The sequence below is a fragment of the Rhopilema esculentum genome, chromosome 21, assembly GCF_057945365.1.
Source record: "Rhopilema esculentum isolate cy_ngs chromosome 21, ASM5794536v1, whole genome shotgun sequence".
NCBI classification, from domain to species: Eukaryota; Metazoa; Cnidaria; class Scyphozoa; order Rhizostomeae; family Rhizostomatidae; genus Rhopilema; species Rhopilema esculentum.
The window spans coordinates 7226747-7241633 of NC_142835.1; the positions used below are offsets into that span (position 1 = coordinate 7226747).

The window sequence follows — 14887 nt, forward strand, 5'->3', positions numbered from 1 at the left end:
CTGGTTATTTTGATTTTGCTGTCTTCGTGGCACGCCTATTCTATTTATGCCATTATCAGAAACGTTAGAATATGGAAGGACAGCTGGTTTACTATGGAGGTTGACCCTTGTCTCATTCCTATTCCAACTGGGCCAATTGGCACTGGGAGCGCTGGTGACAGATTCTTTGACATCAGAAGTAATATGAGGTATTATGACATAACAAAAGAAGGTATTCCCAATTCTCCCCTTCTTGGTATCAGAGATAAGAAAGCATTGCTAAGGAAGTTTGAAGAGCTCAAGATTACAAGAGCAAGGCTGATCCTTTACACAAGTAGATTCGTCAACGCAGTGTCAGTTGTGCCAAAAAACTTTGCCATAATTCTCTTAGTTCTCACATTAATTTGTGTCGTGATCTCAATAGTCGAGCTTTTATCTGCAGCCAAAAGTATCTAAAGCTGGTATTTGGTAAACATGAATGTTCAAATGGGACCCATTGAATATCACTTCAGTAGTTTCTGGAAAAGGCTTCAGGGAGAAATCTGCTTTAAGATGATTTGTTATTGGAGATTTTTAACATGTTGATATGCTAATGACTTGTTAAAGAGAATTCCTTTACCTCTAAATTTACTAGATGGAAGTATGACATCAATGTGATATAGAGATAAATCTTTTTTAAGTTGTTAATGATACTTTTATGGACGGAGTTTATTAATCCAAAGCCCAAGTGATATAACCTCATTTTAGAGAACTAGATTATGTTGTTGTCAGTAAATAATACTTTAGTCATGCTTGAACATTTCCACACACCACATTAAAAAGGGATTTTGTCATACAGTATTTGGTAATTTGATTTCTTTACATATTTAATAATTAAGAAAAATTTTTGTGTTTTGAAACAAGATTATGAAACTATTTTTTGTTTTATTCTCTCTAATTATCTTTATGAAAGATATTGTTGTTTACAATTTTTTTGCAGTACAGAATTTGAAAATGGCTTTAAAAAAAGCAAACATTTCACAACATACTAAAAGCTTTTTCGTCTGACACTCCTCAGAGCAATAACGTCAAAATCAGGGTCCAAAAGAACATGATGAAAAATATATACCCAGTTGTGGATTGAAATAGGCCAATCAGAAAAACGCAAGCACAAGATCGGTATAGGTGACCAATTAGTGCCACAATTTCAAATCCACCCTTATTAATCATTGCCAAACAGTAGTTCCCAGAAATCCCAGCAATACCTATAAACAGTGGTCTGACCATGCCCAGCAATACCTGCAACTCTCGACTATGAGAAAAACCATGATTAGCAGATGAAGTTTCTGATTCAGTAAATTTTCATTTATGTGAATTTTTGTGCAAGATGTAAAAATTAAAGCATCAAACAACTCATGCTCATTAATTAATAAATCATGTTTTCCCATGATGCATCAGCACAGGCTACCCATGTTTTTCTCAGCAAAACTGTCTCTTAATGGTGAAATCAAATTTTGATAATCTGTGAATCTTCTTGCCTGAAATGATTTGGTAAAGTAAATGCCCTTTGAAGACAATTTTTCTATTTGTAATGACTGGTAAAGTTTCAAAAAGAAGAATTTTACAACAATCTAACAAGCCATGTGCAATTAATGTAAAAACAGAAAAACATTTGATAGCTTGATTGATTCAAATAAGAAGAAAAATTCAGGGAAATTTTTTTGAAAACACAAGACTTTGATGATAGGGGGAGGGGTGGGATGGGATGAACATGATAGATATTCCAGAGTCATTTGGTGGTTTACTGCAGGTTCCCTATTCAACAAGAAACATTTGGCTTGTTGTGTATTGACTGAATTTTTGCCATACCCAGGGCTGCAAAGAAGTGGGCAATGATATATCGGAGAACCTGCGCTAAATAGTAAAAAAATTAAAAGATATATTTGAGAAATTATAAATGAAATTCGTCTTTTTTTTTGGAAACACTTTTAATAGATATAAGCTAAGATTCAGGATCAAAATATATTTGATTCTGTATCCATCTATGCTACATCCTATGCCAATTTAATGGCATTCAAAAACAAATATAACAAAGACTTCTCTAGAATTTTGGCACTTCTATATTTGTTTATTTTAATTCTTTTTTAATAGAAAATTTTTTAATCTAGTTTTAGCATATGCATAATACGTGAGGTCAAAATTTCCATAATGGAATTTCTAAATATTCTCTCTATTTGGAGTTTGTACTGTAGAATTGCAGAGTCATGCGCTGTGAAGGAGCACTTGGCGCAAGCGCAACGAAGGTCAAATTCGGTCAAGGGAATTAAATGGCGTTCACAGAGAAGAAGATGGAAATTCCACTCATCTGCATCGTATTGTTGTCAATAGGTATTCCTTCTTTTAAGATACGCATTTTTAAAATGATGAGTTTTTCATATCCTAAGTCAAATGAACAATCATTTGGCCAGCTATCCGACAAAATCGATGGGTAGTACTGAGTGCAGGGGCATGACCCGTTGAGAAAATGGGCCTAATATGCAAACTTTACGGCTAAAACTGATATTGTTTTGTAGCTTGTGTTTCAGGCTTTCTCCCTAGTCAAACCTTATTCATGTTGTAATAACATAAAAAGCTGCCAAGATAGTAATTCGTGATTATTAGGAGCTCGATTTTGATATCATACCATACCCTCATTTTTGTTTGTGTATAGAAGTTATATTAAGCCAGTAAGCGAAACCGTAACAAGCACAAGGGATCTACTGTAAGGTATTTAATTGAAAATAGCAGAATACATAGAAATAGCCAACTTTCAGATTGCAGGCAGAAATATTTCAGGAACATGTCACTATAAAATTGAGAAAAGGAAGAAATTTCTCAAAATAATTATTTATGTAAATGATCAAATTTCAACATTGTTTAAATGCTTTTTATTTAACTACAAGGAAACTTTCCATAACAATATTGACAATATCCTCATTAGAATGGAAGGCTTGACTAATTGTAAACATAACTATCTTGCCCATTGAACATCTAAACTCTCTCATCAAAAAAGGCTCCAAAGTAATTTTTTTTCAAATAGTTACCCCTCAATTGAACTCATTGGTTCTTGCCTTTGGTAGTTCCTTGTTTCATTATTGGTGCTTTTATTGATTCATCTTTTTTGTATATATATATTTCTTTGTCAAATTTTTCAGGGTTTTGTGTGGAAGGTAGTTTGCTTGGTAAATTTGTGCAGAACAAGGTGAGTTAATTGTAATTTGAATATCTTTCAAATATGAAATAGGTATTTGTCCTTTGTTCATTAATGGCAAAAATCCAAAAAAATGCACACATGAAAACTAAAATGACATTTCATGTCAAAGAAATGTCCACCCTTTAAATTTACACAGAAAAATAGTATCTTGAAAATCCTAGCAAAATAGTCTACACACTTTGAGCTGATGATTCATGAAACCAGAAAGATGCATTTAATTTTTTAATTGAAAATATACACAATTCACCTTCAACTGCTTCTAATCTACTGCAGTATATATTTAGATTTAGTTTGCGCATGAAAATGATGAGTTAGTAGCTAAAATAACAGCTCATCTTCCAGGAGGCTGTGTCTTAATTTGTTAAGTCATTCCAGAATCGAATGTTCTTTCACTTTAATTACTTTTAAATGAAACAAAAGGAACTGCCTTGCTTTATCAGCATGAGTCATTGGATGAATTGATAGTGCCATTGGTAATATGAACATTAAACAGTCAGTCTTGGTTAAATCCCAAGATGCTTTGTAGTGAACAATTTGCTTATGTGCACTATGGTATTTCTATCATTTACACATTTCTACCTCCTTTCATCAGGGATGATGCTTAACCAGCAATAAATTTGTAACACGTTTAAGAAGTTGTGTAAACCTTTATCTGTACTTTCACCAAAATACCTCTGTTGTACAACAATGACTATTACTTGATTTATATTTTTGTCACATAAATTTAGGCTCAAAAATAAAAAATAAAATGATCAAGCTTTTAATTAAGGACAGCAAAAATGTCAGTTCCTTTTATATATACTTTGTTGACTGTGAAGTTTTATTATAGCTTTAGAAGTGGTCAAGAGGGATCAATAAGAGTTTCAATTTCAACATGTTATCATCAATAAAAATGTCCATGTACTGATTGAAATGTTGTGCTAGTTATGCTGTATGATATTCCAACTTTTGTAGCCTCCAAGTGATGAATCTGCACTCAGCATCCTCAACAAGCCTACTTCTGTGATGTTTACAAGGGATCCAAAGCCACTTCCAAGCACTGAAATCACAAGTGTTCTTTCCCTTGCTCTTGGGTTTTCTACTCCTAAGGTAAGATTGTATCTTATTTGAAATGTTGAAAAATATGTTCTTTTAACCTGTGTCTTACTGTGTAAAGGCAAATATCTCTTATATAGAAAGCATTGAGAATAAAAGATTGACAGTTTCCTTGAATATGATTGACTAAAAGTAAATGTTTGGTAAAAGTAATCAAAAAAATTGCTTTCCCTCTGACCAAGTGCCCTTTTGCTAGTAAATGTCTTTTAGTTCTGGGGTTACATTGTTCATCTGGAAAAGTGGGTAGTTTTGCTAACACACTTTGAAAATAGAGCAGAATGAAAGAACTACAATCCTTGCCAAAAATAACTGGAACGCCTCCCCCCGTACAATGTTGATTTGTTTTTTCAATACTTTCATACAGCTTCCAGTGAAAATTTTACATCTTCAGCGTCAAAACAGCTGAATTGAACAATATTGCAATGAGGGGTAGGGGGGGGGGGGGGGGATTTTCAAAAAAAAGCTTCAGCTTTGCACAAGTGTTCCAACAATTTTGGCAAGGATTGAGCAAGGAAAAGAAAAAAACCAGAATTAGCTGAATGCACACTACAAATCATGTTAGGTTGTTGCAATTGCACTCCATGCTTTTAAAAGAATAACATGAACATCCTTTGCTTTATGTGTCTTAGGTCTGCAAAGGCTTCTAGTTAATATGGTTAGAAGGAAAATTACCTTAATAAGCTTAGCCCAAGGAAGCAGTTTGAGGCAGGCTATAACCCACATGTGTCTCAGTGCCTTCCTAGACCACTTGAAAAAGGAGACCAATGGCTTACCTCTCCACCAATGTTTAATTTAACAAGATACCTCTGATTTTTGTTAAATAGTAAATAGACCTATTCAACAGTAATTAGAATCTGATTTTAGTTTTTAAAACCCTCTTGTCTTGAATGTTTTGTCTCTACTTTCTAAGATAATGCATTGACTCATGCACTAGATTCAGACTTAGAGAGTCATTTGCTACTTTTCACTAAATCACCTAGATTAAGCACATTCATTTTCAGAAGGTTAAGAAATAACCTATATATACTTTTGTAATAGCCAGTTTTCTTGCATTGTGTCTCTAGGAGATTGAGTGGAGAGGGCTGCTCTCAGGAAACCCTTTCAGTAGACCAGATGCTGTTGTCCTGTTCACTGTTGATTCAGTTCAAAAAGGTATGTATGGATTTATGTTATTTTGATGTTATGCCTCTTTTGCTGGACTTCTATTATCATAATAAAACTTGTGATAAGAATCATATATATAGCATATGCTCTTTAGAAGGTCTGATAGGGAGTTTCTTGGGTGCAAAAAATTCCCCCTTTGACCCAAGTTCTGCTAATTGGGATTATCTGGTATATTACCTTCAAAATTAAAAAAAATTGAAGGAAATGTTCACCAAAAATTAGCTCAAAATAATGAGAGGTTGCCCCCCTGGATTCCACTAGAGCATCAGGTTGAGCCCTTATGGAAGGGAAGTTTTCATCGTGCACTTCAGCACCCTTCTAACTTGCTCAAAAGGGAAGTTTAATATTCCCCTTTGTATTTAATTGCTCAGTGTTCTTACATCATTTAAAAAATTAAGAATGGTTTGCATTTTGATTTGGCAAATAACAGTCATTATGTCCTTCTCAATAGTCATTCTGTCATTATGTCATTTTGACAATAGCACTAAGCTAATTAAGGTAATTTATTCAAAAGTCTAATTGCTAAAAGCCTAAATTCTGAATAAAAATAAAAGTGATTTGAGTACTGAAATTATGATATCAAGGTTACAATATCAAGGTTATGATACAAAGGTAATGATATCAAGATTAGTTTGCCATTATTTCATGATTTTCCCCATATAATCTATGACTTAAGAAGAGCTTGCAATAGAGCGATAACGTGAGGTCAATTTTATTAAGGCATTTTTATTTTCTTGAAATAATGGTATGCCCTTTTTCAGGTGTAGATCTTAACATTCATGCTTCAGAAAGGTTTCCAGTTAAAGTTAGTGTAAGTGCATTATTCCTTATTTTTCTGTGCCATTCATTGGCAATAAGTATAAAGTAATGAGGAAATAGAAGGAATATTTGTTGAAAAATTTGCTTGAAAATTGTAATTTGATTCAAACATAAGAAGGGTTTGTGGCCACAGATTAGTACAAACATTGGGCCTACCAGAGGCGCTATATTCCATGTTTCAAGCTATTGATTGTCTGCTTGTAAATCTAATTTCTGCTTACCTGTTGATGATTTTCTGTTGTTTCATTCTCTGCAGGCTGCTTCAGATGAACATTGTTCTAAGTAACTTGCAAAGCCCAACTATGAAATACTTTCCTTGCTTTTGCAGTCTCAAATAAATCCTAGTGTGTTAGATATAAGAATATTAATGATAAAGAAAATGTTCATCATGCTTTTAACATTTTAAATGCTGTTAGAAAAACGCTGTTATTCTATTACCAAATCTATTTATCACTGGCTGTTTTCTTTTTACCAGATAGCATTGATCAGACTGCTTACATTTTGTAGGAAGAAGATGCTTCAAGAACAGAAATGTTGTCTTTGTCACATCAAAAGACTCTGTCTAGCCATCTATCCGACATTTATGATGGCAAATCGTATACACTTTCAATATCAGCTGATGAAGATGTAAGTGAATGACATTTAGTCAAATTCTGACCACTTTAGACAGCCTTATCATACTTCTCAGTTATTTCAAGTTCAATTTTGATTTTGAAATTCCAAAAGAAACATGCAAATTCCATTTAACAACAACAACAAAATAATAATTAAGAACAGTTTACAAGGCCATAAAACTACATTTGAAGGGAATTTGTAAGTTAGGAATTTCTCAAGGTGAAGCTCTTTCAATAGATAAACTAATAGAGGCGAGAGCACCCTCTTTAGATTTCAAAATAATGTTTTTCAATGTTTTCTGCTCATATATTTAGAATGATTTTCATTCTTAATTTTATATTTGATATTATTAAATGTTTTTTTGCCACTTAGGAAGATAATTTTTCCCTACCATTTAACATTGCTTTTGTTTATAATATACATCGTTTATTTTTAAACATACCGCACATCTGCGTCAAGATATCGCTAAAGATAAAACCATATTAGTTCTTGTTCAAGCACATGTATTTAACCATGCCCTTGTTGTTTTTGGTAAAATCTGTCGTCATGCAAGAAAATTATAGTCTTTGCTGTTTCCTACGAGATATTTCATGTATGGTGGCATTTTTAGAATTAAATCTCTGTAGGAAAAGGAGAAAATTTTCAGCTTTTTGTATGCTCAATTAGAAAAACTGACAGGGTAGCTGGTGAATTATAGACTAATTACTTATTTGGTCAGCAATAAAAGGTATTCTTGTCCTTAATCGTACAATGCTGCTTGAAAGTGCTCTTGGCAGATATAGTTGAAAACTGTCAAATTAAGAAAATGTTTGTGTGATTTTGTTAACATACAGATACTACTGGTTTTATTTAGCTTGCTGCTGCTGGCTATAGTGATGGTGAAAAAAGTCAAACAGTAGTTTGGAACAAAAAGGTATTTTGTTTTGTGTTTGTTGCTGTGTTTAAAGAAGACTTTATCTGACTAGACAGTTGCGACAATCAAATTTTTATGCCATTTAGAGTTCTTTCATAGTTTTAATTTTTACAATCAAAAAAAGCTTTTAATCGTTTAACTTCTAGCAGCAAGTATTGAGGCGATAGGTTTTGTTCCTTTTTCCAAGCTATCTCGAGCTTGGTCCATCTCTTTATTTAAACATGATTGTATTTTTACTGTGGAATTTATGTTTAATGTGGAATTGAATAACTTGAATGCTGAAGATCAGCCTGAGCATTTTGAATTTTTTGTAACGTACATTAATTGTTGAAAGCAGCCAAATTTCTTGTACATCTTCTTAAAATATAATCGTGAATTAAACGGTTTTTTCTCAGGAAAATTCCTGGGTTATGCTGGATTCTAAAAGTCCCAAAGGAGAGGTCATTTACACCAAGGAACAGGTAAACAGCTTGTCAAAGCAAACTTTGTTGTTTTGAACTGACTGAAGCATACTTAAGCAACGTTATATAGACGAATTTTAGAGACACATCTGTAGCTTTAATGTTAAGTTGTAATTGCAACGAATTCGGTCATTGTTCCCAAGCAAAATATCACGTATTTTGTCAAGGTTTTAGATTTTTACACTTTACTGACACCCACTCAAGTTGGACATTTTCAGTTTCAAAAACAACCCCCTTTTTCATCTTCTTAACAGCTTCTTTCTTTCTTCCTCTACATTTTCAGCTAACTTTTCTGTCTATAAGGAGGCTCCTAGCCCCATCACTGTTGACTTGAAGATCTTTTATGTCTTAACAACGTTTATAGATCATCCTGCTTGATTTGTGCCTATTCGGTATTGTATAGTGCAAGGGAATCTGTTTACACTTTCCATAACTTCTTCAAATGAACTTAGTTTTCAAATTAACATCGTTCCTTGTTCTGTTTTATGTAGTCTTTAACACATTTTTAAGGAATTGTGATATTCTTTTTTAGCTTTTGAATGAGATAGACTCCATTTTCAATAAAGATGGTATGTAGTCTTTTCTTATTCCTTCAATTCAAAGTCCAAAGAAGATCACCCCTGGGTACCACCCTACAAATAATTTCCATTAGATTTTCTGCCTCTCATTTTGTAAGATATCTTTTAATCCAATCCAAGAACGTTCCTATTTTGAGGAATAATGGGCTTGATTTTTCTTATTTTTTATATTCAGTTAAGATCTGTTTACTTAGAAAAATAATATTCATGATTTCGCTCTGTAGCATCAATTGCTTGAAACAGTATTCTTCTTAATATGAAAAAAATACTTATTTGAATATCATTTCATCATTTTTTTAAAAGGTAGCTCCATACATTTTTGCAAAGCTCGTAAAACAGAATTGTCACTAAATGATTCACAAATTGTTAATCAAATTATTATCCCATTTATAGGAATTAGATATAATGCAAAAAAGGAGCAACTGGTTGTCAAAGTGAAAACTGCTGAAGTTCATTTTGATTTAAAATCTGAGGTAAGTTTCCTCGTGTGCATGCAAAATTCATTTTTTGACTTTTACGTATGTAGTTGCTCAATTATTGCATGAAGCGTGAGATTTGCAACTGAGTATGGACATGCGTTGTAGGCCAAACATGTGTTGTGCTTTTAGTTTAGTATGCCGTGAAGTGATTTCTGTATGTTGTGAAATGGCTTCTGTGTGTCATGGAGTGGCTTTTGTATGCCGTGGAGTGGCTTCTGTATGTTGTGAAATGGCTTCTTTGTGTCGTGGAGTTGCTTCTGTGTGTTGTGGATTGGTTTCTGTTTGTCGTGGAGTGGTTTTTGTGTGTCATGAAGTGGCTTTTGTATATCGGAGAGTGGTTTTTGTGTGTCATGACGTGGCTTCTGTTTGTTGTGGAGTGGCTTCTGTATGTCATGGAATGGCTTCTGTGCGTTGTAGAGTGGCTTCTGTGCCTTGTAGAGTGGCTTCTGTGCGTTGTAGAGTGGCTTCTGTGTGTTGTAGAGTGGCTTCTGTGCCTTGTAGAGTGGCTTCTGTGCGTTGTAGAGTGGCTTCTGTGTGTTGTTGAGTGGCTTCTGTGCGTTGTAGAGTGGCTTCTGTGTGTTGTTGAGTGGCTTCTGTGTGTTGTAGAGTGGCTTCTGTGTATCGTGAAGTGGCTTCTGTGTGTCATGGATTGGTCAAGTTCCATCCCTCATAAGAGTCATTGATTCTGTCAATTATTATGAAATGACTAGATTGTGTATTTCATGTTTTCTTTTAGGCTGATTTCCTCTTCTTTTCTGAATTGGCAGTGACAAAAATTCTTCTTAATAAGGTGAGTTAATCCTCTAGGTATTAGCTGCCCAGGTTGTGCATTTCTCTCTTAAACTGCATCAGAGAGACTTTTCATTCTTACGTTGTGGCAATAACTGCCTAACCCATATTTTTAGGTTGGTTTCTCTTTTTTATTTCCTTAAAACTTGGGTTTATTTGAAAATTTGTTGTCTTTATACAACTGCTTTTAGAAATGAGATTGCAATCTTAGTGTCGCTACTGAATAACAGTAAATGACTTTTAGGTTGCAGTTAAACACGATGTAGTCGGGGACAGAATTCCTGATGTCTTCATGATTGGATTTTCAAGCCTCAAGGTTTGTTTGATATATAAAAGTGGTCGCTGTCTCATTTAGAATTCCAAATACATTTTTGAGAGGATCTCCGTAAAGATGCCGTATTCCTCACGTAACATGACGTAAGAACCTTTCATGATGTGACGGTTGTCAATAGCCGCTCAATAATCGGTAACGGCAGAGCGTTTTTTTCAGTTTATATTCCTATAGTTCCGCTAGTAGTTCCTATAGTTATACTTCTTCATAGTCACAATGACGCATATTAAAAAGTCACAATGGAAAATTGTTATTTGAGGTAACTTATTTTCGATTCAGGAGCTTCAAAGGACATATGGTTTGAACTCGCCTCAAGTTAAAGCGGCAATTCTGATTCTGGAGAAAATCATTCCTGAAGTAAGTAAAAAAGCCACGTACTGTCTCTATCAATCCTATTATATGACTTATGAGAGTGATTCTTTAAGTATCTTTGGTGATGCAATCTTGGAAGAGGCGCATTTCCAAATATTGGAAAAAACGCCAAGCTTAGGCCACGTTTACACCAGTCTGGGTTTGCTGCTACCCGCCTTATAGGGTGGCCCGTATACGGTCAAATATCTTCAAATGTTTACATGATAACTGCAGCCAACCCGGGTCAGCCTGCCTTGCAGGGTTTCCTTCTTCTAACGTTTTCTAATGTGATGTCGGGTCAGCTATAGTTTTTTCCTTGATAAAGTATTATTTCATGTTCCTTCTTTAGCTCACAGAAAAACTTGTCAATGCTTACAATGGCAATATTTTGGCTGCTCAGCTCACATTGAAGACGTCAAATCAGTAAGCACGCAATCATAATTGTCAGAAACTCATATACTCACAAACATAACTCGTGCTTATATATCTGTTTCTATTCTAAGGAAAATGCACAAGGAATCTTCATGCCTTGCGAACAATTCGTAGAAACAGCATTTTTCATCACATTAAAGTTGTGAAGATCCTGGATAAAGTATCAAGCATCATATTTCTATTTAAAACAAAAATTGTACAGAAAATATGTAAATAAAACTTAATGAAAGTTATTGTTTACCGGTCCCTCATAAAGTCCTCGATGTCGTATAGGCAGAGCTGTACATGCTTTTGGTTTATAGAACAGGACAGTTCTTAGTTGCTACTTTTAATGCGATCATCAGGTAAACACTGACATATGAAGTATGCACCTTGCTTCGCCGAATCTACGTGCAAGTCTTTATATTTAGGCTTTTCAAGTTTCTTTTGTTATGTAGAATTCCTTTATTTTTCGCATCTGACTATTCTATTTGCTTTGTAAGGGATGCTGTTTCAGAGAGTGGTGAACACAAAGGAATTTATGACAAAGTCAAGACACATTTAGGACAGAACGGGATTGAAGATTTTTACATTCGCTTTCAAGAACTCCATGTTGCTAATGAAATTGTAAGTTGTTGATTTCATTTTGCTTTACAATTAGATTTGGAAGCTTGTTCTTGGTAGGCATTCTGATTTAAAGCCTATCCTACTCAACAATCAAAATTCTACCTGTCCCCACTCTTTTCAAGTCTCCTTGCCAAATTCGCAAACACTCTCCGACAACCCACCTCTCCTTCCATAAGCTTGTTAACCTTGGAAAGCTTTAGTCACGTCTTACCACCTTAAGACGTCTTCAGACTCTTATAACCTGTTTTTTTTTCAAAACTGAAATAAACAAACTTGGTCTCACCTCACTCTCTTGGTCTCACCTCCAAATCTTTTCCCTTTATCGGGCTTTGCTAATTTTTTTCTCTTCATAAAAGATTGCATTATACACTGAGAAAATAAATGTTTATTTACAATACAATGCAACCATTATTTTAGTTTATTCAAAGCTCTTCCATTCATTAGATTCTCGAAAGCAATCCTTAAGTTCATCCTAATACAATTTATATATACGTTTTGCAGTAAATATACTTTATTTTGAATTTGTTTATAGGAAAATCACGCACGCCAGTCCCTTTGCAAGCAAATGGCAAGTCTTGTCTCCGGATTCGGTGGCAATATGAATGTAAGTACTGTTTCGTCAATAGGGAATTTTTGTACTGGATGGGGCGACATGTAAGGACCTTCGAAAGTGCGTGGTCAAGCAACATCTTATCGTAAGCCATCGGGGATATCTGCTGCATCAGAAGCTATGCTCTCTGTAATTCCAGGCGTAGGAATCAGGAGGTGTGGTCACATCGACCAGGACACTGCTCGATAAGCATAGCTTCTCAGTGTCTTAAAAACTACCTTCGGATGCTAGGTAGCAAAAATACAATTACGTATTACGTATCCTCCATACCATGTGGTTCTGCAATTTAACCTATCAAACATTTAATTGCCAAGCTTCATGGCCAAGTTACTAGGGAGTTTTTTTAGCGAATGTGTACAATCTTCACTGGTTTTTTTATATTTATCTGTTTTGATACAAAAGAGCTATGCTTTTGTCATGTTTATGTCTTTCCTTATGTTAGTTACTTAGTTTGTTTGTCAACTTTGTTTCTAGTTTAAATGTGCTAATGAGGATGACAACCGTCGTTTGACAAGAAGATCTTTATTGGCCAAGGTTGGTTGCATTTCATTTTATGAGAAATTTATGCCAGACACGTCATCTCATTGATAATGCACTCTGGAAATCAGCATAAAAGATTTTATTTTGATTGATCCATTTCAGCCAACTATTTGCATCTAGTGCAAACTATCAATTTCCCAATGTCAGGCTACAGATATTCATATAAAATAAATTCTCATTGAAAACGTGTGTATCAAAAACAGTGACTTCTTGATCTAGGCCATCTCAGAAAAATTTAGTATAACTGTGACTATCAAATCTGGCTATTCAATTGAAGGAAAAGTCTCATGCATAATTGAAGCTATTTTCGTCTGTTGGATAATAGTCGAAATTGTTACCCATATATTGAACGAAATTATTAAATGAATTCCAAGCCAATATGAAATAACATTGTATTAGCTCGACCTGCTTTCCTGTACTTATTCATTGCATAGTAACACCTGTCTGAAGGGTCAGAGAAGGGAAGCACGTATTTTGTTCCTTGTCACCTCTTCATCGATGAGGCAGGTCATCATCTATTTTCAGATTCTAGCTGGTTGTCGAAAAGCCAAGGCATTTTGTCAATACATATTTTTTATTGTAGCCTTGAGTTGAAGGTATCTTCGATCATATTTTTTTTTTTTTTAGATGGTATCTGGAGATCAAAATACAATCCAATTGGCATCATTATACAACAAGAATTTTCCTGTCATTTTCAACTTGTGGTTTTGGTTAATGGTTGTTCTGTTCCTGAGTGTTTACGCCATCTCACTTGTAATGTGGTACATGGATCCTGGAAGAGACAGCATAATTTATCGCATGACAAGCCAAAGAGTTAAAAATGACTGATCAGTTATTAAATATGACGTCACTTTGATTGTCCTCATTACTTGATGCTTTATTTTAGAATGTCCTTTTCTTTTGTACTCCCAATCGTTTGTTTTCGAATGAATAAAAACATTATTGAAAGATCAAGTTGCTTTCTGCTAGATACTTCATTGCCTAGAGTTCAGAAAACCAAGTGAGGCTTGGGTCGTTTAGGAAGGTTTTTTGGTGATAGTATGGTTTACTGTACAGCCTTTCTAAACTAAATTATCAATATCACATGTGATTTCTTTCGCACAAAGGTGCTATTTCAAGATGCAGCTACTTTTTGGGCATCTAACTGTATCTCGGAGATATTGCTCATTCTGAGTTTTTAAAACCTGGACCTTGGAAAAATGATTCTTTTCGAAAATTTGTTTTCATATAATTTGCAGATATGCACTCCAACTTTGGTGTACCTTTACGGACACCCTAACCTTGGAGCAATGTTCGGTTCGTAAAGGTCCTTCCTAGCAAGTTCTTTTAAACAAATTAAAAGGGCACGCCAATACAATTAATCGAGGAAAGTTTACTCTAAAAGGACGATTTCAAAAATACAAATATAGATTTGTCTTTCATAAGATACTGTTTTGCCATATCTTGATACGTGTTTACCATACCAGATGAAATGTTGATGAATCCAAATCGTGGCTGTGCCGCCTCTGGAAAAAGCTAAACACGGTTGGGTGAGCATCCCTAAATGAGAATATGATAGGGTGGAAATTTGATGTCTTCCAGGCCTGGTCTTGTCTCTCTCTCATTTTCTCTCGATTAAAGAAACGATTGGTCTGCGCGCGTTATAGACATTTGAAGTTCCACGATTGGCCTGCGAATCTGTCTTGGATTTTTAGGGGATTGTCCAAATTTATTATCATGTCGTGCTGAAGAGGGAAGTTAAAGATCAAAATGCGAAGTCAGGGACAAAAAATCTTGGATTGCGGGCAATGTGGGGAATTTTAACTAGTTCTGGGTCATAAGATTTTTCGAAGGGGGACTTCTTTGCCAGGAAAATTCTCGTCGTGGACGGTTTTCCCGGGGCTTGTAACACAT

At 34.7% G+C, this 14887-nt stretch overlaps 1 protein-coding gene across 1 annotated transcript; it reads left to right on the forward strand.

Annotated features, from left to right (window-relative positions):
* Window positions 1-2234: 2234 nt before the first annotated feature.
* Window positions 2235-13942, forward strand: LOC135684914 (renin receptor-like). The gene is made up of 18 exons (XM_089114989.1): window positions 2235-2346; window positions 3153-3199; window positions 4166-4300; window positions 5371-5458; window positions 6232-6281; window positions 6797-6916; window positions 7758-7817; window positions 8213-8278; window positions 8811-8847; window positions 9250-9329; window positions 10072-10125; window positions 10369-10440; window positions 10735-10812; window positions 11156-11229; window positions 11721-11844; window positions 12377-12448; window positions 12929-12988; window positions 13622-13942. The coding sequence occupies exons 1-18, from the start codon at window positions 2286-2288 to the stop codon at window positions 13820-13822; spliced, it is 1479 nt and encodes a 492-aa protein (XP_088971115.1). The 5' UTR covers window positions 2235-2285; the 3' UTR covers window positions 13823-13942.
* The last annotated feature ends 945 nt before the right edge of the window (window positions 13943-14887 follow it).

Excerpts from the sequence above, each read along its gene's own strand:
- LOC135684914 (XM_089114989.1), top strand. The coding sequence starts at position 2,286 with ATGGCGTTCACAGAGAAGAAGATGGAAATTCCACTCATCTGCATCGTA. Across the intron at positions 5,459-6,231 it reads TGTTGATTCAGTTCAAAAAG|GTGTAGATCTTAACATTCAT; the intron begins GTATGTATGGAT and ends GCCCTTTTTCAG. Across the intron at positions 10,441-10,734 it reads TTGGATTTTCAAGCCTCAAG|GAGCTTCAAAGGACATATGG; the intron begins GTTTGTTTGATA and ends TTTTCGATTCAG.